At 46.8% G+C, this 24,867-nt stretch overlaps 2 protein-coding genes across 2 annotated transcripts; one reads left to right on the top strand and one right to left on the bottom strand.

Annotated features, from left to right (window-relative positions):
• Positions 1 to 1,334: 1,334 nt before the first annotated feature.
• On the top strand, positions 1,335 to 3,248 carry FEZF2 (FEZ family zinc finger 2; the record flags this gene model as incomplete). Its single annotated transcript, XM_080625444.1, has 4 exons — positions 1,335 to 2,117; positions 2,212 to 2,346; positions 2,447 to 2,579; positions 2,992 to 3,248. 4 exons carry the CDS (start codon positions 1,335 to 1,337, stop codon positions 3,246 to 3,248), a joined length of 1,308 nt encoding a protein of 435 aa, XP_080481570.1.
• A 6,922-nt stretch (positions 3,249 to 10,170) lies between these two features.
• Positions 10,171 to 24,074, bottom strand: CEP15 (centrosomal protein 15). Its single transcript, XM_080625338.1, has 5 exons — positions 23,999 to 24,074; positions 22,487 to 22,568; positions 21,649 to 21,772; positions 16,849 to 16,923; positions 10,171 to 14,169 (listed from the first exon to the last, which is right to left on the bottom strand). Exons 2-5 carry the CDS (start codon positions 22,537 to 22,539, stop codon positions 14,029 to 14,031), a joined length of 393 nt encoding a protein of 130 aa, XP_080481464.1. The 5' UTR covers positions 22,540 to 22,568; positions 23,999 to 24,074; the 3' UTR covers positions 10,171 to 14,028.
• Between the last annotated feature and the right edge of the window lie 793 nt (positions 24,075 to 24,867).

The following is a 24,867-nucleotide window of genomic DNA, read 5'->3' as shown; positions in this document are numbered from 1 at the left end:
TTCGGGGTGACAATTTGCAAACCTCCGGTTCGCAGCGCACGGGGCCGTGTTTTAATTTATTTTTAAATATTTTTCATTTATTTATTAATTTATTTTTCAAAAAAGCAGCGAAAACCCAGCCCCGGACTCGACTCCCTCCGCGTTTATTTAAGGCTAATCACCAGCTACCCTGAGAGGGGTGGAATTAAACTTAGTTTAATTAACATTAATACACTGTCCTAATTAATGGGTTGGCTATTAATTTATACATGCTGGGGAGGCTCGCAGATAAGTGACAATTTATTAATTATCTTCCAGCTCGGTTGCAACGGAGCTGATTGCAGATGGGTTGCCAAAATAACTCGAGCATGGTTGCGTGGTAGTTGCTTTAGGAAGGGAAAAAAAATTCATTCTCCCCCTTCTTAAAGAAAAAAAAAAATAAAAAAAGAGAAAGAAAAAGAAGAAGAAGGGAAAAAAAAAAAAAAATCCTCACGCTCACTCGGAGTGGCTCTTCTAACCCCAGCAAGAACTGGAGCACTCTTTTCCACCCAACTTGTGAATCGCACTTGCCTTCTAATTTGCCACATGCAAAACGATTCCTCTGCTTTGCAAGTTGCTTTTTAAGAAGGGAGAGAGAGAGGAAAAAACGCAGCTCGCACACGAGCGATTTGTGCGTCTTAAACTGGAAGGAAATTGTGCGTGGAGAGAAAGGGGTGGGGGGGAGCTCCTCTTCCTCTCTCTGCCCCAGCCCACCGCGCTCCAGCCCGGCGCCTCGGCTCGGGGAAGATCCATGGTGGCATCCCCATGTCATTCTGCTCCAAGTGACTTCATGTGATGTCAGCTTTAAATGTACGAGACCGTGATCTGACGCTCAGGAAGATGTTTGCTATCAAAATGTGACGGTGGCCACACTGCGCTGCTTGGATGAGGCTCGCCGGCGCTGGGCAAAGGTAAGTGGTCCCAAGCCGAACCCCGACGCCCCTCACCGTGCCCCCTGCCCCCCGCATCCCCTGCGCCGCGGCCATCGGTGGGGCTGGGCTGGGTGGCATTGGGCTGGGGGAGGCTTTTCTTTTTCTTTCTTGTTTTTTTTTTCTTTTAAATACTAACAAGGTCTAGCTTGCATGTTACTTTAGCGTGTTCCGCTTAATGAGCAGTAATCTGGTACCCTACGTGCCATTGTTCTTGGATATGTTCATTTGAATGTAAATAGGGAGGGGGTGCTGGTGGGGGGGGGGGGTGTGGGGGGAGAATAAGGTGCTTATTAAATTGATTTGTCTCCCTGGCTTTTCTGGAATGCAGAGCCGAGAGCGGGAGCGACTCGCTGCTCACACCAAGTTCCCGCACGGCGGAGCGACATGGCGAGCCCGGGGTCGCTGGAGACGGTCATGCCTTCCTCCTGCCCCCGGCACGACGGCAGGGCCGCCGCCGCTAACCCCTCCAAGACCCTGGCCTTCTCCATCGAGCGGATCATGGCCAAGTCGTCGGAACCCAAGCCAGCCTTCGAGCAGCGGCACGGAGGGCCGGAGTCGGAGCCGGTCAAGAAGCCCCTGAGCCTGTGCTCACCCCTGCCCTGCGTGATCCCCATCCCGCCGCTGGGCTACGAGGTGCCCTCCAAGACTCTCAGCTACTCGGAGCTGTGGAAGAGCAGCCTGCGAGGCGGCGCGGGGCTCTGCAAAGCCAACTGCGGCGTGTGCTGCAAGGCAGAACTCGCCCTGGGCCAGCCCAGCGGCCGGCTCATCAAGCCGCAGGTCATCCACCAAGCGGGGGCCGTGCCGGCCGCCCCCCGCTCCCTTTACTACTTCAATTACCTGGACGCCGCGTACCACCCGGCCGACATCCTGCACGGACAGCTCTTCCCCGCCGGCCTGCTGGGCGCCCCGCCGCCGGGGGGCCTCTCGGCCCACCAGAAGCTTTTCCTGCTGGAAAACGCCAAGCTAGCGGGGCTGGCGGCCGAGAAGCTGCCGCCACCGCCGCCCTTCGCCCATAAGGAGCGGCTGCCGGGACACCTCGACCAGGTGATGAAGGATGCGGCGGCGACGGAGCGCGGCGGCCCCCCCAAGGGCCACGCCAAGCTGGGGGGCGGCGGCGGCGCGGCGGAGGGGAAGCCCAAAAACTTTACCTGCGAGGTCTGCGGCAAGGTAAGGGGGGCGCCGGCAACGGGGGGGGGGGGGGAACACACCCCAGGAGCGGCCGGGCCGGGCCTGACCTCGTCTTCCCGGCGCTTCCCCGCAGGTATTCAACGCGCACTACAACCTCACCCGCCACATGCCGGTGCACACGGGGGCCAGGCCGTTCGTGTGCAAGGTCTGCGGGAAGGGCTTCCGCCAGGCCAGCACCCTGTGCCGGCACAAAATCATCCACACCCAGGTAGGTGGGGGGCTAGGCGGGGGGAAGCGGCTGGCCCCCGCCCCCCGCAGCCCCCCCTGACCGGCCTCTCGCTTTCCTTCCCCCCCCCACCCGGTTGCAGGAGAAACCCCACAAGTGCAACCAGTGCGGGAAGGCGTTCAACAGGAGCTCCACGCTCAACACCCACATCCGCATCCACGCCGGCTATAAGCCTTTCGTCTGCGAGTTCTGCGGCAAGGGCTTCCACCAGAAAGGTGAGCTGAGCTGGGATGGGATGGGACGGGGCCCTCGCCCATCGTTAGCGGAAATTAGACGCGGCGAGCCCTGCCCGGCTCGGCCGGAGCAGCCGGCGCTCCCAATTACTTCCCCTGTAAGCTGGGCCCCGCTGATGGTTCTCCCTAAATGCTTTTTAAATGAGAGGTGCCGGGCCTTGGTCCTAATCCAGAGCCCCTCCGTTTGCCGCGGGTCACCGGGCTGACCCTGTCTCTCATTTGTGCCGTGCCAGTTGCACGCTGCTCCGCGCTGACAGGGACCGAGTTTGACAAGGCGGGCGGGGGGAGACCCTTCCTAATGCCCCCCACTTCGTCCTGCCCGGCTTTACCTGTGCACCGAGCGGCCTGGGCACCCTCGGTAACCCCTTTTTCCAACCTTCTTCCTCTCTCGCAGGCAACTACAAGAACCACAAGCTGACCCACAGCGGGGAGAAGCAGTACAAGTGCACCATTTGCAACAAAGCCTTCCACCAGATCTATAACTTGACTTTCCACATGCACACCCACAATGACAAGAAGCCCTTTACGTGCGTCACTTGCGGGAAAGGATTTTGCAGAAACTTTGATTTAAAAAAGCACGTCCGAAAGTTGCACGACAGCGTCTCCAGCGCTCCTCCGCCGCGGGACCCTGGGCGCAGCGGGCAGAGCTAAGGGCCCCGCACGCCGCCCCACTCGGACCTGCTCCACCAGGCCAGCACTATTTATCCAAACCAGCCTTTGCTTCTCTTCTTTTCCCCAGCGAGCTCAGCCGCCGGTAGCAAGCGACCCCGAGCCGCAGTTGTATATAAGAGGAATCTTATTTAACGGCGCGTTGCGCCGCTGGAGCGGGCCAGGAGGGGCCGGGCTGGCCGCCCCCCGCCAGGACAGCGCTCTTTATCCGTGTCTGTAAATCTCCATTTTAAATGTACGCTCGAATAAGTGAGGAATATATATATATCTATATCTATCTATCATGGGACAATAAACCGACCCTTCGCAGGTGTCTCATTTCCCACCTCGGCCCCGGTCCGAGCGGGGGACCAGGCTCAACGGCGCTGTCCGCCGGCTATACGCGGCTTGCGGGAGCTCCGGGAGCCGGGACGGCGGCGGGGAGAGCCGAGCCCTGCAGCCCCGGGGCCCACCGAGCGCTGTGGAGGAAACCGAAGGAGGGCGGGAGTGCAGCGGGCGGCTTCCTCGTGCTGCCGCCCCCCGGGACCGGGGCAGCGCCGCTGCGGGACCCCCGGCGGGCTGCGCGAAGGGTGGTTCGGAGTTTCCCAGCGCCGCTTCCCGGGGTCGGTTCATTACGGCGTGTTAAATCCGCTGCTGAATGACTCTCTTCCCCTGCATGCAGATAAAATGATCTCACGCTTGCTTTCCGAGTAATGACCCAAATTAAGAGAGAAAACACAGACCCTTCAAACCGCATTACATTAATCTAATCACTCCCAGCAGGCCTCAGAAACTCTTTTTGATCAGAATATGGATAATCAAGCACTTGGATAACACTAAATATTCCCTTCTCATCTCCACCCCTCCCTCACTTTTAATATGCGAGTGTCTATTCCGGCCACGTCGTTACGAACAATATTATTCTGGCGGAGTAAGGAGCTGGAGCCGGCCGTGCGTGTGCGTGTGCTCGGGCCGGGCTTGCCAATGAAGAGGGGAACGAGCGAGGCACCAAAATGCCTGGGGACGGTGTAAAGGGGAGTTCACCCTTCTCCGCTTAATTGAGTGGCTAAACGGTGGGAGGCAAGGACAAGCACAGCTCGGGAGGCGACCCCTCGCTCCGGCTTTCGGGATTCATTAATCGGCTGCGATGCTCCGCTCTCCCCGAGGAGCGGGGCGGGCCGGGGGGGGGTGCCGGGGCCCTTGCTCCTGCTGGAGGCAGCGGGGCCAGTTCAGAGATGCTCGTGGTTTGCATTTTGAAGTACCAGAAGTAGCGTTTGGACGGTTTGCGTCGGGTGAGGAGCGGGAAAGGATGCCCGTGGTCCTGGCAGAGGGGAAAAGATCGTGGTGGAATTTGTAAAAGATTTGGGGAGAGTTTCAGGTTATATTAAAAAAAAAAAAAAATAAGAAAAATTGAACCCCGTCGCTGTAAGTCTCTGCTCTGGGAAGCCTCAGGGAGGGAACCGTCCCCAAGCAGGGAAGGGGCTGTATCTCAGCCCCTCACCGGCGGATCGCGGCTGCGAACCGCCAGCCGAGCCCGGCTCTCCCCAGCAGACGGGGCGGGAGAGCCCCCGGTCCGGAGGCATCGGGAAGGGACCCCTCTCCTCTGAATGGACACTGTGCGGGGGGACACACGGTAGGACAGGGTCCCGGAGGCGGCGAGCGACGGGGTGTGCGCAGCTCGGGAGCACCTGCGGAGCCGGTCCCGCTGCCAGGGCCGGGGAAAGCGACGCTTAAGGCGGGCAGGGCTGTGCTGCCAGCCGGGCGCCCAAAGCGGGTCCCCCCAGACAGCGCGCAGGCTGCTTCCCCAGAGCTCCTGACAGGCGGGAGCAGCGCGAAACCTGCTCCCAGGAAGGGAATTAAGGGAAGCGCGTTCCTTTCGCATCTTTATAAAAAGCGGCGTTGTTTACAGAGCCCTCTGTGAGAGGGGGAGCGGCATCCCCGTCACGGCTGCGGGCATCCTCAGGGCACCCCGGGTGCCGCGCCGGCCCGGTGGGTCACCCCGGCGGTGGTGGGCAGCGCAGCCCGTCCCGCGCCGGCGTCGCTCCGGTGTCCCCCGGCCTCGGGCGCACAGGGAAGCGGTCGCCACCGGCCCCCTCACCCCCTCCTTCTTCCCTGGGATCTCACCCGGATCCCGGCACACACAAGCCGCAGATCGCGGGGGAGGGGCGGTTCTGTCAGACACACACACGCCAGAGCCTCCAATTATCTTCTCCCTCACAAGATGTTTCTGCTGTCCACGACTGCTCACACTTCGGCACTCTTGCCAGCAAGCCTCAATAATAACACAAAAACCCGCACAGAAACCCCTCTCTCGGCACCGCAGCCAGGCACACAACAGATTGAGCAGGGCCGGTGCCTCGGGGGGGGGTGGGTTAGAGGTGCCTCCGCGTACAGAGCGACGAGGCAGCACCGTCGGGCTCCCCCCCGCCTAGCTCGGCTCGGCTCGGCCCGGCCCGGTGCGTCCCTGGGACCGGGCAGCAGCCAGGTGCGCCCCGCCAGGCACCGGGAAGCGAACAACCTGGAGGCAGCTGCGTTGCCCTTTTCCCTGCACTCCGCTCTCCAAACGTCTGAGCAACCAGTTTGCTGCTAGAAACATGTTAATTGCCAACGGAGCTCATTAAGGCATGCACATGCAAAACACAGCGAGGGAGATTAAATGGACAAAAGCGCAATAATGAACTGTCAAAAATCGGACCCATCTACAAGACCAGGAGCACTCAAGAATGAGGCATTTAGAGGCAACAAAGGATTGTCTGGGACAGGAAGAAAGGACGACCTAGACTTTTGTTTAGTCAACACAATTGATTACAAATGAGAGATTAACAGGATAGCTTCAGAGTTTTTTTGAAGGAGGCAGAAGAGAAAAGTCCAATTAAGTGCACCGAATGTTAACTACATTGATTTCCACGGCCAGCCCTAGAGAAATTCTCATTAAACCATCCCTGGCGATCCCTTTTGGAAAGTAATTTGTCTCCCTGATGGAGCAGAGAAAGGGAGCCGTGTAAAGAGAAAGAAGCGCTAGTTCTTGGCACAATGAGCTTAGGAGACACACTGGAAAGAGCCAAAGGGGGAGTTAATGAGCATCTGACAAGCCGCTTGGACCCGGGCCTGGAGAGCAGCGATGAAAAGATGGAATTGGCCAACAACTATTCTTTATATCAAACATAAAAAGGCCAATCTGAAACAGGGCTGCTCAAAGCTGGTGGGGAAGAAAAGAAAGGCCCCCACTGGGGGGTGGAGTGGAAGGCTCAACTGCCCCACTGGGATGGGGAAAAAAACCATCATCTACCGGTATGACCCTCTCGGAGACCGGGGCTGCGGGGCCCGGCACCACCCCCGGGGCAGGGCTGGGAAGGGGGCTCAGCTTCACCCCACACCGCCCGCCGTAAGGGGACCCCACGCCCGCCGCGCTGGGAACAGCTCTGGGAAGTTGTCCCGCAGAGGTAGATCACCAGGCGGCACAACAGCGGCCTGGCTCCCCCCGGGAGGCCGCGCCGCCCCGAATCCGCCTTCTACCTTCCTCCCGGGGGTGCATTTGCCCGAAACTCCCCCCTCCAGGGACCGGGCACCGCAAGGCAACGCGCCTCCTCTCCCCTCGTGTAGACACGGCTCGCTCGGAGGCTCTTAAATCAGATTAGGGCTCGTTAATAACAATTTTGGCTTAAGTCTGTATTGACTTAGGTTTAGGAATGGCTTAGCACTTTCGCTTAAGTCAACACGACAGCTAAATTGACACATGCCTTTCCCAACCCGCAGGGTTCCCGCGGACGCACAGGTGCCCGCAGGACTCGCCCTTCTGCCGCTTTAAGCCGTTCTACGCGAGTATTTGCATTATCTTTGAGCGAGCCACCGGGCCTCGAGGGTGCCGGCCCACTCCTCATGTCACCCACGACGGGCCCCCCTACGGAGGGGCTCCGCTTCCCGGCCACCTCTCGAGGTTGAGTCCTTCGAGCTCTCGCCCTTCTCGCCGCTCAGCCCCTGTGGTCCTTCCCCAGTCTGTTCCCTAACGCCCCTCGTCACCCCTGCGGGTGTGGACCTCGGATACCCCCAGAGAATCGAGGCCGCGCCGACAGCCGGCTCCGATCCCGGGCGGGACACCTGGGGGCAGTGCAGGCAGAGGGGGCGAGCGGCTGCTACCCGGAGGTGCGCTGCCAGGGGCTGTAATGATGGAGCTGCTTGGTGACCCATGCTCACCCCACACTCTGCCCAGTGCTTCGGCGAGCAGATCTTACACCACAACGAGCTTCACCCCAAACCATTCGCCTTCCCAACCTCCTCTCACTACCACCCTACCTTCCCCCAGCCACCAGCTCTGCAACTCTCTAGGGTGACCCAGTGTCACAACTAAAGTCCTCAGTAAAGACACATACAGAAGAGAAAAAACTCTTTATCAGCTTGCTTTTACCGTCCTCCAGGAAACCTATCCGACCGTTTAACACTACTCCTAGCCTACCCATACCACTAACCCTGCCTGAGCTAATGCCACAAGCACACGTATTCCTATTTCTCTCTTGCAACTGCTTGATTGATTGAATCATGGGCAACACGTGCCCTCAATTAAAAACATTTAAAAGAGGTGCATGTGGACGCCTCTGCTCTCTGTGTTGGGGTTACTTTTTCTTCTCGGGTGGTGCACTCAGCCCTGGGACATCGGGAGCACAAACAGTTCTCTGGCGTGGGTATTTCAAGCCACCAGTACTCTTAAGTCGGAAAAAACCTGCTTTGAAGTGACCCCGGGAAAAGCGTGTTTAGTTAGGGCAACGCCTCGCTGTCCTCATCGGGGACAACGAATGGCTGGATGTGGAGCGCAGGGGAAGGGGCTGCTCCCAGAGTTCTGGGTTTGGAACCCCGAAACAACACCAAAACGTGACTTTTCCTACAGGCAACTGCATCTTTGCAGTCTTCTGCAAACGCAGCAACTGCTGAGCAACTTTAAAAGCGAGCTGGTAGGGAGCAGAAGCCCGCCCAGCTGATGGGCAGGGTCCGGGCACTCTCCTTCACCTCTCCCTGCTGCTAGCCGAGGTGTTGGGAGTAGCCCCGGCCCGGCCGGGCGGTCTCATCCCCATCTCGCCGCGCTGTCCCGCTACCAGCGGCCGGGAGCAAAACCCTCACCCAATCGCAACGGGGATGAGTGCTTGGAAGACCGCTGCGATGGGCAGGATTGTCCTGTGGAAAGGCTGAGGCGTTGAAATCGCTCAGAAGAGCACCTGAGACTTCCCGCAAACGCCTTCCTCAAGTCCCGTTAACTGTCTGCTACCCCTTCTCCCGTCTTCCTCACTGTTGCCAGTTGCCAAGATATTTCACATAAATAGAAGCTTTCTGATTTATAATCAGCCTCTTCCTTCTGATTCATTATGTTAATGAACTGAGATATTACCAACATTGGATTATCGCATCACTGAATGAATCCAGCAAAAAAAAAGCTGATTATAGAGGAAAAAGCCAAGCGGACCCGGAAACGGCCGGGAAACAGTGTGAAGAGTTAACCAGCTGTTTAAGCTCGCTCTAAACACCGTTCCCAAATTACAGGGGTGCGATAGTTTCGTTCACGCAGAGAAATCCTTTCCCTGGGGACGTACAGATTCGTTTCCCACCGTCACGGTTATCGTTACGGGCAGTTCCAAGGGATCTATCCCGCTGCCCGTAGCTTGCCGAGGAGCCCCGGCTCCGCTCGGCGAGGACCGCCTCCCCCCCCGTTCCCACCGCCCGTCCCCGGCCATCGCCGCTCTTCTCCCTCTTGAAAACGAGAGCAATGCTCTTTTTGTGTGTGTCCCCCACTCTCTTCTTCCTCTCCCACTGCTGCTTGGCTCGGGCTTTTCCAGCCTGGAGCAAACCTACCCCTGGGCAGGCTCCGCAGAGCCCCGCAGCGCTCAGGTTAGACCGCGCTTAACAAAGCTGCAGGCGTGTGGTTCGCTTAAACAAATTATCCTCCGGAAGCTTGTACTGAGCGACAGTTAGAGCACCGTGACTATCGGGAACGCACACAAACTACATGGAAGCCTCGAAACCGAAACCCCGTTTCCCAGCCCTGCTGTGAGGCAGGTACTAATTTACTGCGGCCTCACGCTATGTAATTCGTCAAGGAGACTGTAATTTACTTAATTTTTCCTTTTATTAAGTCGCAATGTATTTGTAAAATAATCTTCCAGCAGCTGGCTCTGCTTGAATCTGTTTCAAAAGTGTGATGTAAATACAGTCTCACACTATTTTTGTTGCCTATTAGGGCTTTCTGGTAGGTGATACGACTGAGAGCAAGGAGAAAGAACACCACACGTTTATTTTTAAGATCATCATCACTAGTGATAAAAACTTAGGGGAAGAAGTGAGCATACTCCCTATCCGTACACAAAGAAACTCCCATGAGAAGGATACAACTGTAGGACTATGTGCACAACGGGTACAACGCGGTGCATCTTCATGAGCCGCTTCAGCTGCGTTTAAAGGGAGTAGCAAATTCCCAAATTAAATCACATTATTTATGGCAAAGACAAAGCGCCTGACACAGCAGGAGGATGCACTGAAGAACTGTGGGGTTTTTTGTTCCACCTGTCTCCTTGTCAAGAGTTTAAGTATCTGTACCCATATCTTGCTAGTAATCACACAGCCGAAGTGATTTAGCTCCCCGTTACTGGGAAACAATAGCAAAAGTGCAAATAATCAAATGTAATTCATTACCTTTGGATTTTTCAGCAGTCAACTTTTGAGATTCTGACTTGCACTTAGCAGATTAATATTTCAGACCAGAGGAAAACAAACACCATACCTAAGCAAAGTATTTACCACTGGCCTAATCACTGTCCATGCACTTGGCTACAGCAGGCACCTATTTACATTCAACTCACACATGTAACATAACACTGAAATCAAAGAGGCAGTGACTATAGGATCAAAGCTTTATTTGGACTGTAATACAGTATATCCATGGATTATAATCCTTAAGCAAACAGAATATTACAGTAATGAAGACTTCTGCATTACAAATATGTTAAAACAGCTTGCATTTGGGGTGATATTTAAGGTCACATTGTATCTGAACACAACTATTAAAATATTATGAAAATTACCATTATGGAGTAAATAATGTTTTCTTTCAGATGTAACCTCTAAAAGTACATTCCATTTCAAATTTGGTTTTCTAATTTTTCCAGTACCAACAAGCTCAAACTGAGCATCTACATCCCTGACCTGCTCTATGTGAAAGAGAGAAATGAAGAACTTTAAGCTCAGCCTAAAATCTAGCTCTCTACACAAGCCCTCATAAATGCAGACAAAAGGTTACCATAGTAAATGTCAAATATCATGTGTCTAAACCATCTTATTATTTCATATGTACTCTCAAATTAAATTAATAGGCTTGAGAAAGATTCTGCGGAGTAAGAAATCTCTCATCTGAGGGAAAAGTAACATGCCTTCTGCTACTGCCCCCACAGCCAGAATAACTGAGAAAGTAAAAAGCTCAGGAATGTGATGGGAGAGGTGACAAGATGGGTGAACAGGCTGTGCTCCTGGGTTAGTACTGTGGTTACTCATCTGTGCATAAACCTAAAAAAGGGTGATTAATTATTTCTTCTTGTAAGATACCCAAAGATTAACTTACAAGCAGACAAACTCTTTGGTTTTCCTCACTGCTCTTCTCTCAACTGCTTTTCCCCACCCACCAGAATAACACAAGCAGCAACAGGCTCTTAGGATCACTGTAGCTTATGTATACATATATTTTAACCCAAAAGGGCAAGCAGGAAGTAAAGAATGTAGAGCAAAAGGCTATCTTCTGAGGGAAAAAACACCCCAATATTTGCCCAAGATGTGTAGAAAATGACACAAGATACATATATATATGATAAAACATATATAATATATACTTTATATTTTATATAAAAGCTTGGGATAAGATAGGGTATAACTGCATAGAAGTTACAGCCTTGATGTGGTAAAGAATACCCATTCAAGATCTCATTTAAAGCTGATACTAAACTATACTGGTATCAAACAGTTTAGGGGAGTTTGGTTTGGGTTTTTTTTAAAACACAATTTAACATCTGCTTTCTCAATTTGTCTGTATAGAAAGGCAACTGGCAAGCTAACTCAGCTGTAGCAATTAAACTGTGCACTCAGATCAAAGTAGAACAAAGATCCTGTGTAGCTCTTTCCTTCCACTGCTTGCCCCATGGTCTGTGCCAAACCAGGCAATGCACACTCCTGCACCTCAGCATCCCTGCTGCCCTGACCCTACAGTGTTGCGCTGCTTTGGGCATATGCAGTTGCCTTTTTTGTATATAAATATCCCAGACCTTAGGCCAGCATGAAGGCCTTCACCTCTGGGAGCAGTCACCTATACACACTCCCGCTTTAAATGTCTCTCTTCATTTTTGCCTTTTCTGGACATGTTCCAATATAGTTCTCCATGCACTTGTTGTCCAATTGCTTCTAAAGCTATGCTGCAGAAAAAGAAAGTAATTCCATTTTAATCTTAATCTCTTTGCCCAATAACAACAAAATAATCAGAAACATGCTCTGAGCAGCTAACTGCAGCATGGAATCTACGCTAACACTGCTCACAGGTGCCTGTCAGGGCACACTACAAACTCCACACCACCCAGCAGCCAAGTCAGCCAGACAGTGCACGCTTTCCTTCCAGGGAAATCAAAAGGGGCCAGGAGATAGTGAGCATCTGCGTTGTGTCCCCACATTTAGGTGGAGTCCAAAGAGATAAAGACCCAGATTATTCACACATATAAGTAATTACGGGGCCAGATTTTAGTTCAAGTGATTTCTCTTTGGATGCAAAGACCAGGATGAATCCTAGTCTTTGTTAGCAACTAACTGCTCACCCATCCCCTCATTCTGGGCATCATGTGTAATAGCTTTTCCCTTCTTGTCTGCTCAACTGCTCAAGCAAATAACTTCCAATTATTTGCTTTTTACATGTGAACTCTGCAATTCTAAGAACCATAGACATTCCCACTAAATCAGATTGAGACCCACACTGTGATGTTACAGAAGACAATATTACCAAGTTGTCTCTGTGACAGAACACTGAGTAGGTATAAAACTGCAACGGTCTCTATGCCAGGTTTTGTTTTTTTCTAACTTCTCTGCTTGTAAGATGAAAGCCTAATTTGATATTTTTGTGGTTATATAACAGTTCTAATATTTTGTGACATTTTGTATTGTGACACTATAGATGAAATTGTCATCGGACTGACACCCTTTACTGTTTATTCCTTAATTACAACTGTTAACAACACTGCAGAGAAGCGTGCTAATCTGCCATCACATATTATGAAAACAACGTTATTGTTACAAACACCAACACCCACTCAACAGGAGAATTCTAAGATGGCAGTTTCTGCAAAAACTTACCACTTTAATGGACACTTCGATAGTAAAAGTTTTAAGTGAACCCTTAATATTACCATCGAAAACATACTATGATTATATGTCACAGCTGAAGTTTTGACTTTACTGTGTCAGTGATTCTTTATGCTACATAGAGATGTAATTTTTAATAGTAAGTTTTATCTCTATGGATCATGGAGCTGCATAAAGCAGCTCAGTGGTAGCCTAGCAAAATCTGCAATGATTACATCTTCATATCCTTAAACACTGGCAGATTTTTTTCTCTCCTACTTTCAGGTCGGGGGTGGGTGTTGTTGCATGAGATTAAATTTTAACAATATATTTACTCAAGTCCAGGTTCTTAATAAAAAAAAAAAAATAAAATAAATAAAAAGAATGTAAAGATTTTTCTTTTTCTAAGCTTCCTTTGCTGAGGAAGGATTAAATTTCTGCAGGCCAAGTCCCACACCTGGAGGGATCTTCCACTGAACTGATACTTTAAAGAGCACTGCACTGAAGCAGTTAAACTTCATACCAAGTTAAGTCCACTGCACAGTCAAAACTCACTCACACTGCACCTCTGCAGGAGGAAGCTGAGGAGCTGTTCAATGGTTGAAAATTAAACTATTAACTATTGTCTCCTCAGCTTCTTCTACAGCCACTGCCAGCTACCCTTCAGTTTGCTTCTTCCAAACTTTCCATGCCTAAGCAAAAGTTCTCACTTGTAGATTACGTCAACAGGAAGAAAACAGCATCAAGTGCAGCCAAGAAGTAGCAGAAACCCCTAGAGATCTGTTTACTTCCTCTTGTCTGTACCCAGCCATCAGACAGGAAACACAAAGCAGGCAGGAGGTCAGGAAAAGCAGCAGCGGTGACTGGAGTGAGGTGTAGGAGTGATGAAAGTGGCAAAGACAAAAATCAGGGAAAACAAGATGCGGAAATTCAAGGTGTTCCTTCTACAACTGTTCTGCTGAAGGTTTTCACACAGACTCCTGGTGCTAAAGCAAGGCTGCTCTGATGCAAACAGCCCACCTTTCCTGTTAACCGTAAATTCCTCCTTTCTCCTTCATGCACAAAGAGGCATACAGCACAGATAACTGCAGTGAAGAAAGATAATGCATGAATCTGTCTTTGCTTGTCACACTTATATGTAGAAGCAGAGGATTAAAAATAACCTAAAACTCTTCTCATACTGAAAAAGCAATTGCCTTGGTGGGTTTCTATACACCAGCACTTCTAACTTTTGATCCTAAAGGCCCCTTTGAGGATTGCTGCTCTAATACAGCATAAAAATAAAGTGTACACAACGTGGCAATGGAAGCAAATTACCCAATAGAGTTCATTTTCATTTCAATGATTTACATTACATGATATCCTGTTGCCTGATCTGGATGATCTTGTCTGCTTAAGCCATAAATTGCAAAGCGAAATGAAACTAGAGTGTTTATTTTTGTGAATCTTCTGGGTAGCTTATGTTCTGTTTTGCAGTTTTCATTTTCTTAAAACCAATAGGAACTTCTGCTCTTCCTAAAAGAAACTCTTCCCACTTGGGAAGAGATTCTTTTACTGATGCCCAATAGAGAGTCTGAGAAAGACAGAAGAAAAAATAAACTTCATGTCAAAATCTGTGTCAGCCTGTTTCAAAACCAATACAGATATGCAATGCATTAGTAAATCTTGCTTTCTGAGGGAACCAATTCAGAAAAGAACAACGTACTTACACATGAAATTTCAAAGCTCTTGTATGATATAAAATATCAGCCTGGAAAGACTTCATACTGCAGCATGAACTGTGAAGTGACTGCATGTGCCCTCTTGTGGTAAGCAACAGATCAGTTTAAACCCTCACAGTACCTTTAACAAAGTATTTTCTGTGATTATTAACTTTTCCAAAAGCGGCTTTTACATTTAAGTATGTATGTTAGTGGAATCTAATTTTTGAAGTGGGAAAAAGTTGTCTAATGTTAGAAACAAAATGCTATGTAAATTGGTTATCCTAGAGAAGCTGCTGTGATGTGATTCACAATAATTGAGTAAAATTTTTGATGTGATAAATCACTTGATGAAGTAATTTGCTCCAGTATCTGCATCACAAACCAAAAAGACAATAAAAACCCCTGCATACTTATCCTGTGGTCTATGAAAACCACAATGGATTACCTAACCCCTTCCCTGCATTACCCTCTGCCTCTGAGTAATAGATTTAACTACTTTTTTACCTATGCAATGGACACACCATTCATCATTTCTGTGTCAGTATCCTAGGGATAACTCTGTAGGATTCTGAAGAAAAATTTAAGTGCCGCGTATATTTTTCTACAGAATAATGTGAACAAAGAACTGTATCAAGCCAACACTTCAATCCATCCACAAATGTGAGTAATTTTAGACATCGATGTCCATTCAGAAAAAAACTAACTTCGTAGTAGGAAATGTTTATGGTGCATTGAGCTGTTTTTCTTTACTTAAGTATGTAATGCAGAAGCAGCGTACTACAGAACGGAACATCTCCCTGCAGAGGTGTTGGATTCCTGGCTACTCGTTTTGATCCTTACATGTAACTCAGATATAACTATGGCTCTTGCAAATTTACAAAAATATTTTCTTCAGCAGATTTACTCAAAGAATCTTTTTTGACAAGCATATGTGCTGTCATACAAAACTACTCCGACTTAGCAAGCTGGGGATCCATTATAGCCATAACTTTCAAAGTATATTAATACAGGCACATATATGGCTGAGAGAAATATGCTCAGAAGTGTTTTGGAACAAAGCACGCACAAAAATCTGAAACCATGAAAGAAAGTTTTCTTTTCCCATTATTTATAGCACTCTTCTGTAGAAGTATAAAAAAAGGCTGAAATAGGATCATCTTCTTCTTCAAATAGTAACTCTGTTCTCTCTCAAATCCAACCGCTGCTGCAGAGCATAGACATCTCTGCAACCATGAGCAATTGCTCTATGTTCTCCAGTTTGCACAGATCTTGGTCTACACACCGCAAGTTTAACACCTAACACAGGCCAGAGTAAGCAGCAGCCCAAAACTGATCCAGATGACTCCAGAGGAGTCTAAAACTACTTCTGAATAGGTTCAATATTAAGTCCTTGGCATCTTTCTTAGCATAATTGAATATGTACAAGTATCTAGTAAAAAGTATACTCTTTTGCCTAAAAATCTCTAAAAAAACGAAGAAAACCCTGACTAAATGGTCACACTCAGTGTGCACCGTGTCACCATCATATGAGTAGGCTGTTTACAAAATGCAATGACAGACAAAAAACTTTTAACAGTAACCAGAACAAGAAGTGATGCCTCTCATTGAAGTAATAGCCTAAGCATTACAACACTTGCCCAGCAGGTGTGAAACTAGTGTACAAACCACCCCTCTTCACAGGCTGACAGTGCTAAAACCTGTACCTTTCCCTTCCTTTGACAGTGCCCTAGCACTCAAATCAGTGTGGGACCCTCTGTGTTACTATACGTGTGGAAACTAAGCCACCACACAATGAAGAACCCACAAACCACTGATGCAAAAAACACAAGTGGGAATCTGATTCAGTGGCCTTGTGCTTAAGATGTTTAGTTTGCATCAGGAAGAGCTGTGCTCCAATTCCTATTCCCTGTACTGTTTCTGGCCTCATCATTCATTCATCACTGCATAATACTGATAAAAGTGTTGAGAATAGGGAACTGAACTTAGTACGCTGTATCAGGATAATATCTGGTGCTCAGAGTAACTTGCTGTTCAAAATTTTATCTTTAAATGTTTTAGGAACTATAGGTTGAGAAGTAAAAATAGAGTGCTCCTGCTGTAGCAGTACTTTCCATACAACCATAAAATAACTCTGAGAAGTGAAAAAGTCCCTGTTCATGCTGATAAACTCTTGACCCTAAAATGTAAGATGACAATCTGTGGCAAACTGAAAACAGGATGACCATATAAAACAAACCAAGTAACTCTGACATAACAAACACAGTAAACTCCTGATATTCACAATATTCATCTTTATATTTGACTTCATTTTTAAACAGAAGTTTTTAGAGATCTGAAAGCTGCTCAATATTTCCACCAGAATGCTCCAGAATCTAGGGACCTTGCCCCAGAATTTAGGTTCAGCTTTGCTACACAGTACACAGGCCTTTGGCTATACCAGTCGTTGGATTTTAAAATCAATTATTTTCACTTTAAAAACATGCTTCGGGGGGAAAAAAGGCATAATATTTGGTAAACAGCAAATGAAAAGACAGAATTCCAGGACTTACTTCTAACTTAATAGTATCAGGATGTGGATGTAAATGCATTCTTTCTTGCAGCTTTTTTTCTGCTGCTTCTATATCCTAAAACACAGGCAAAGTACATTTTAAAAACAAACACTAGTAATTTCAAAAGGAAAATCCACATTCACATAAAGACATTTAAACATCAATAACTCATGTAAAGACATTTAAATGAACTAAAAAAACCCATTACAGCTAAACAGCATTTGAGTATTAACAGTGAAGTTCTACTCTTTCTGTTCTGTTCTGAAATCCAACTTGCAAGACCAACATCCTACAGTTTCTAAATATGTTTGCTGTACCTTTCTGATACAAGAATAAATTTCATGACTACAGAAGACCGTTGCTGTAAAACAGTGTTAAATTCTGTTCTGAGAGGAACAAAATGGTTTTATCTGTGTTGCATGAAGCCTCAACTATGTGTTCTAGCTACTGTAACTGTAAAGTAACTAGGCAAATTATGTGCAAGATCTTTACTTCTCAAGACAAAGATGACTTGCTAATATGCATGCATAACATGTGCACAAAAATGTAGAGCTGCAGCAAGCTGTTCACCAGACAAATTTGGATGACAATGCACCTCACATAGCTTTCTTACAAAAAAAAATCCACCCCAGTGTTTGGGTTTCTGCTTGGCCAGTGGATATGTGCTGGATTCACAAAGGCTTAAATAATTTAAAAGAAGAAACAACCGAAAAACAAGAGCAACAAACAAATCAAAACATCCCCCTGAACTAAGCGCCCTCCCCCTTTAAAGTTCTGACCCATTCTTGTGGGCTTAGTTCCATACCCAAACATTGAAGAGATTGAGTGGTGGGCAGATGAAGAGAGACAGAAAGGGACGTGGGAGTGGGGTGTGAAGAAGCCAAAGCTGAACAGAGTGGAGGGGGAAAGAAAGTATAGCAGATGGCAGAGTTGGGAGCAGAGAGCGGGTGTGAAGAGTACAACAGAAAAACTAAATGAGAGAGGAAATTCCCCAAAGGGACTTCCCAAATATTCACCACCACTGCTGCTGAAAAGAAGAGTGAGATTCTGGAGGAGCATATCCATAAGAGAGACCAAACATGATTACTCGTATTGAATAATAGCCAATCTGAATACATCAATAAGCAAACAGTGCTTGACTCAAGCTTAGTTTGAAAAACATGACTCGAATTCAGTAAAGCATGATAAATAGAAGCAAAAACCAGCCGTATTTTAGTTGAAGTTCAACTTACTGATACACATTCAGTTAATTCAATTTACAGTGTTCATCTTACTTTATTTATTTCCTGTTACAGCATGGCTGTATTCTCTTGTGTATAATTACTAACCTAATCCAAGCAAAACTATTCTTCATTTCTACACCAAAGTCCACACGCACCCTTGTAGGAAGCTAAAGGATGTCTGAGAAAGAGCAAACTGAGTCTCAGATTTGGAAATAGTTAGTGGCTGATCCTTTTCAGGTGAGAAAAGACAACAGGTTAACATACAGGAAGAATATGAGCAAAAAACAGGAGCCACTTGAAGTCACAGTATCAAAATAACAGAGGCCAGCACAGACTTCAGGAACCTAAAGAAAGAATTTCTCTGTTGCATGTACTTTGAACAGATACACTGCAATGAGCACCAAATGAAGCTCATATCAGTATGGCTCAGACGGAGTCTGGAGAAGTTATCACCATACTGAATAGAAGGATCAACCAGTTATGTCCACTTCATACTCTTCCATAGAATTTTCCTTGTTTCTGATTTCTTCCTAATTCCTGTAGGAATGTTCACAGGAAGGAAGACTATCAGTCAAGATACTTATTTCCTTATATACTCCACAAAGTCATTGGAATGTTTATGCTGATAGGAAATGAGTGTCTCTTAGGCAAGAAAGAAGGCAGTTGTGCATATATGTTTAGTAGAGAAGGTCACTTTGGCATAGCCTAGATATTGGATGTGTCTTTTTGTTGCTCACTCTAGTTGTATGTTGTGCAGTCTATTGTCATTCAGAATACTGATTTAATGACAGACAGTGAAATAAATTTTTGCTGGAAGGTGTAGTATGCTTTAGAAAATAACTGGAACCACTAAAAGATTAGATGGCACTTCTTGTGTGTCTACACAACTAGTTAGCTTTTTAGGAAAAATAAATCCCCATCATAAATATAAAACTAAATGCATCAGCAGTGTAAAAACACTGTGGAAAAAAACACCCACAAATCTAATATGTCACAGAACTGAAAAAAGAGAGCATCTTGCAGTGCTTCCCTTAAAACCACAAGGGTTGGAACACAAACAATTCAAGCCCCTTCCCCAGAGGTAAAATGGAACGCATGACACATGCATCACTTTTAGGGGACCAAATTCAGCTGTCACTTATATTGATATCAGTCTGGCAGGTTCCCACTTCAATAATTCTACAATTACGTGCCTGTGAAGGAAAGCAAATTTGGTCTAAATTACCTTCCCAATACTAATTAGTATATAGCATATTCTTTATTTGCTATTTCATGTTATAAGCTGTTGCACAGTAATACATATTTCTAAGCACAAGAAATCTTACAAATGTCATGAATAAGATGGCAAATACTAGTCTGATTTCTGCTTTTATTACAACATTATACAAGTACCAAATGATACAGATTTCCCTCATCTGCAGTCTCCCTCCAAAGACATCAAGGAAAATACCCTTACAGTTCTGTTCAAGTGCCAAACAAGTGCTTATAATGTAAAAATTTCAATTAAAATAATGCTTAGTTCCGTGCCTTCTATTGATTAAAAAATAAATTAATTGCAAAATGCTTCCCTGTGCATAAATATCAAGCAGCACAGAGAAAGAAAAATGCCTTTTTGTATGATCACATCCTGAAAACAACTGATTTTGCTTACATGCAGAAAAGCAGAAATGCAAATAAAAAAATAACACTTCGTCATGTCCATGTATTTTTGAGTAGGCCAAATCAACAACTCTCCACATGGTAACTGTGAAATGTACAGTGCCTGGTATCAGGAACAATATTCTGAAGCTGGCACATTAATCAGTCTTGTTTTCAAGCTTCTCATATATTATTCTGCATAGCTTTCCCCCCCACCCCCCGCCCCGTTTTCTTCTGTTATCAGAAAGCATCTGCAGGAGTATATGCCTGATAAAACTAGTATAAAATTAATAGATTTCAACTGATTTATGCTTCTTTATCCTGCAACAGAATTTGTTTTGATACATATGTTTTTGCCTTTTTTCCCTACAAACACCAACATTTTTGACACTTGAAAGGAACAATTTTGAGGATGTGACAGAAGATGGCAAATATCTGTTTAACTGCAGAAATATTTACACTCTGTATATGGCTGAGCTATTGTTAACATTTCCAATACAAGCTTTCAGCATGCAGAAATATAACCTGCATTTATTATGTTTGCCTGGATATGTAAACTGAGAACGCACTTATAGAATACAAATAATTTACAAAAATCTATATTTATGAAATAAAAATCTCTTATAAAATGCATATGGAAAACAGGAGACACAATGGCCGAATCAGTGCTCACGGCAGGAGGCTGGAACTAGATGATCTTAAGGTCCCTTCCAACCCAAACCATTTTGTGATTCTATGACTCTATGAACTATGGCAAAAAATAAACAAACCATATCCACTTCTCCCCAGCCTCCCATGGAAGCACCTACTCTCATCTGTACGCAGTACAGAGGGTTTGATTCCCCCAGCCCAAAAAGCACCAGAGTCCAGTTCCTTGTCACAGAATAGTTGAAGGTATCCCTGATCTGCTGTGTCTACCACTCCCTAAATGTAACTTCCATTTAAATACCAAGAAGGCATGCAATAGAATTTTACCCACCCAAAATGTGAACATTTTAAGTCTTAACCAGGCTTTGTATGAAGAAACAAAAATTTTTGGTGACACAAACTAATCTTGTAATTTCCTAGAGTAAAACTTACTGTTTCAATGAACACAACACATGCAATATGACCCTTACTAAATTCAAAGTTCAGAGTTCAAAGAAAATGGTTTTCTGCTATTTCCTCAACAACACACAAACATTTGTCAAATGCATGGTCACATCAGTGGTCAACTGCAATCTCTTCAAACTCAGATGCCTAAGCTAGGGGTTCCAGAAGAGGTTTTATCATTCCAGTCCCTGCCATCAAACCTACATCTTTTGAATTACCCAAACATCTGCTGAATTTACCTAGGAAACACAAATCTTACCTAAATGTGACAACAGGTATGTAGAACAGCTATTAACACTGTTAACAGCATCACCACTAGGCAGAGCCAGAAACACCAAACACTGCTTTACAGACTTCCAAGTAAGATTCTTGAAGTCACTCTACACCTGAGAACTTCTGTCACAACTTCACACAACCATAATGGGAGAATAGTTCCTATCCTGGACTATGGGATATAGCATTACAGGCTGGTCAGCCCCTGCTTCAAAACACAACCCTGCATCTTGAATCAAAGTGTAGAGGTGCTCTGAGTCTTGTCAGACTCTTTGGGTTCTCCTAGGCAGACATGTAATAGCATGTGTTGCATCCCTATATGTACTTAAAAAAACCCAAAAGAAGACAGTAGCAGCTGCCACCACAAGGCTCATATAAGAAGGGCATGGGAAATATGTAGTTATGCCATCAGATAATAAAGACTTGTCATTTAATACTTTTGGTCAAGTTCCAGAAGAGGGAACTGTATATAGGAGAATTCAACTGATAACTATAGAGCAAACGCTTTTTTTAATGCTCTAAGCTACATAACCATGACATTTCAATGCAGTTCCTGATAGTTGCAGAAACTTACATTTAAAAGTGTTGCATTCCTTTTATGAGCTGCATCAGCTGCTTGAGTTTGCCATGTCTTTTTAGTCTTTTTGTCTCCTAGATAAGTCTCCATCTGCTGTAGCAGTTCTGATCTCTGAGACAGTCTACAAAGGAAAACATTTTGCTAAGTGGGTAGAACATTTTGCTCAGGAGCTAGAAAATAACCTTTTTACCTTACCCAGTTTTCTCTAAACTATGGGGCTAATTAAGCCAGCTGTAGGGTGGGTGTGCTGGGGGAGGGAAAAGGTACAAGGCAGGCATCACCTGCTGTGCCTGTATGAAGCTATAAAGTTGCAACCAGCAGTCCTCATATGCTAAAGGTGCTTAGAAGCACTGAATCTCCCAGAACAGGAAAGACAGGGTGGGTTGGGGTGACTTGATCAGTACTACTCTCGCTCATTGGCAAGTACGATTTGTTACAAGAAAAGCAGATTTTTCTGAATCATTACTGTATATGCTTCCCTATCTGAGTTTACAGGGCAACAAAGAAGCAGTTCTATAACTGAGGCATAGAGTGACAGAATCCAATTACCTTCCGCAAGCAGGAATTTAATGATGACAGGAGGTTAACAATGGAGATCTTAAACCAGTACCACCACTGCGAGTCAAACACCTCATCAATCTAAATACCCTTAAAGGCAAGTATGCTAATTCCAATAGTTCACGAAGGAAGAGTGCCACCTCCTGGAACACGAACCCCTTGTTGAAATACCACTGTGTTCTGTGCAGAGCTTGGATTCACTGTTCACAGGACAGTCATGTGCAGTGACGGAGGTCTCCAAGACCACAGTACAAACTGCTGTGAGGCAATTACTTACATCTCTTCATGTCTTCTAGCAAGGTGAACCTCTTGAGCCAAATAGGATGACATTTTCAGTCATTTGCCCCAGATCTGTCACCCTATAAAAGCAAAACCAAGTGAAATTAAAATCTTCCAAAGGCATTCATGAACATACACTTTTCAGTATTAAACAATTCCGTGTTATAAAGCTACACACAATATTTATGTATCAGCTATCTACACAAAACCTGCCACAAGACATGGCGACATTATGATTTGAATACATGCATGCTACCAATGTTCACAGTATGTTTTAGTATTTTACTGTGTTCTAATAATTCATGAGAACTGAAATATGACTTCAGTCATATTTTAGCATTAAGCTTTCTCAAGTTTCAGACGCTTACATCCACGCACTTAAACTATGTGCTGCATAATTTGTGTATTACTGCTTACATTAGTGATTCCTAGCTTTTGTCGCATTACTCCAAACGCAGTTATACCTGTAAATATCATTTATAACTACCTCTCACAGACACAGTTCATAGTGTTTAAGTATAGACGCAATGGAAGTAAATAACTTCAATCTCCTAAGCCACTTTCGGTTTTGAATGTTTGAAAAATTAAGCGAAAACTTCTTGAGCTCAGCTCTCCAGTACTGTAACACAGCTGAAATTGCTTACATCTTACCGTGGGGTTTATTGAGCTATGAAGGAGCTCAGCTGCCCTCTGCACACAAACTGAGATCTTACAGCACTTTCCAGAAGGCTTAAAGTGTTTTACAGCCACCTCAGAGATGACTGCATTGTTGTCATGTTAAGTGATGAAAGAACTTATCACACACTGGCAATGCTGAAGGGTGGAAGAACTTAAAGATCCCTTAGATATGAGAAGATTAGGAAAAGTCATGCTGTTTAAACATTCACATGTAACTTTGAAGCAAGTTATTCACACGTGCACCTCAGCAGAGCCATTTTCTAGGGATTTATGTTTTGCCACATTCTAAAGAGCACTTCCATGCAACTGGCCCATTACTAATGCTTCCCCTCGCTTAGCAAGCAGCACATTCCCTCCACGCTCCTTCCCTCAGCTAGGGAACCTCATGCTGTTTGCTAGCCCAGGCGCCATTTTCCACTCTTCAGGCAACACCTTTACTGGCAGCGGGAGACAGTAACACACCGGGAGCACAACCGCACCCACTTCTCGTCTTTAGGGGAGACTAGCCTACACCCAGCAGCGGTAACGAAGCAGCCAGTTGAGCATCCTCCGCCCACAGGGCGGGCACCTCACACGCAGCGACCCAAGGCGTGAGCAAGCCGGGCAGGGCCCCTGCCTCGTCAGAAGGCATCGAGGGCCGCGACGGACGTTCCCGCTTCAGGCCAGCGGACCCAAAGGGGGACGCTGGAGCCGCCCTTAGCCCTACCACTGGGAGGAATCGGGGGAGAGGCCAACCTATGAGTCCACCAGAATGTACCATCCTGTAGGACGGAGGGAGGAGAAGTCAGGCAAGAGAAATAGATAAATAAATAAACACGAAGACACAGTTTACCTTTAGCCTCGCCGGCTTCAAAAAGGAAAACCACCACCCACCATGGCCTCCGCACCGCCTTAAACCTTCCCCACACCCCTCTCTTCCCCCCCCCCCCAACCCCGCTGCCATGGAAACGGCCGGAAAGGTGGAGCCTAGGCGTAGGCGCTGATTGGTCCAGTTACGTCTGAATAGGCAGAATCAAGCGAGGTCAGGATCCGCCTTCTGCACTGTGATTGGAGGAGCGGAGGAGGCAGGGACCAATCATTGCTGGGGGCGGGCTGCGGAGCCGTGGCTGGGACAGCGAGCGTTAGTGATGAGGGGTTGACGCTGGCGTGTCTGTGGCGGAGAGGCAGGACGGGTATACGGGACGGGTCGGGTCGGGTTGAACGGGACGGGAGCCGTCGGCGGGTGGCAGCGCTTTGAGTGATGTTCCGCTGTGAAATCCGTCTATCGAACCTCCCCATCGCACGAACCTCCCCATCGCACACGCACGGGACATTTGGCAATACTTTGGCCGAACTTAGGGGGCCTTGTAGCCCACTCCAAAGGGCTGAGGGGGTAGCATTGCCTGTTCCAGAATCCGCTCCTCCCATTCCGTTCATGTTCTCAAGGGACGCAGAAGCTTACTGAAGCCTATTGTTGCTTTGCCGGACAAGGCACAACGTTATAGTTTTGGCACAGAAAGCGTGCTGTGAATGCCAGGTGGATTCTCCATGGTGCTTCCAAACCCTGTGGTGTGATCCTGTTCTCTGTGTATTGAGGAGCAGAATTTATTCCAGGCCTCTAAGCTGAAGAGTTAGAGGCTGACTCTAACCTTTTATAGTCGAACTTTCATCAAAATGTACTAAAAAAAAGCACAATTAATCCGCTTTTTGTGTGTGTACTTC

This window comes from Psittacula echo (assembly GCF_963264785.1).
Source record: "Psittacula echo genome assembly, chromosome: 9".
In the NCBI taxonomy this organism is placed as follows: domain Eukaryota; kingdom Metazoa; phylum Chordata; class Aves; order Psittaciformes; family Psittacidae; genus Psittacula; species Psittacula echo.
This window is presented reverse-complemented; position numbering and strand designations above follow the sequence as displayed.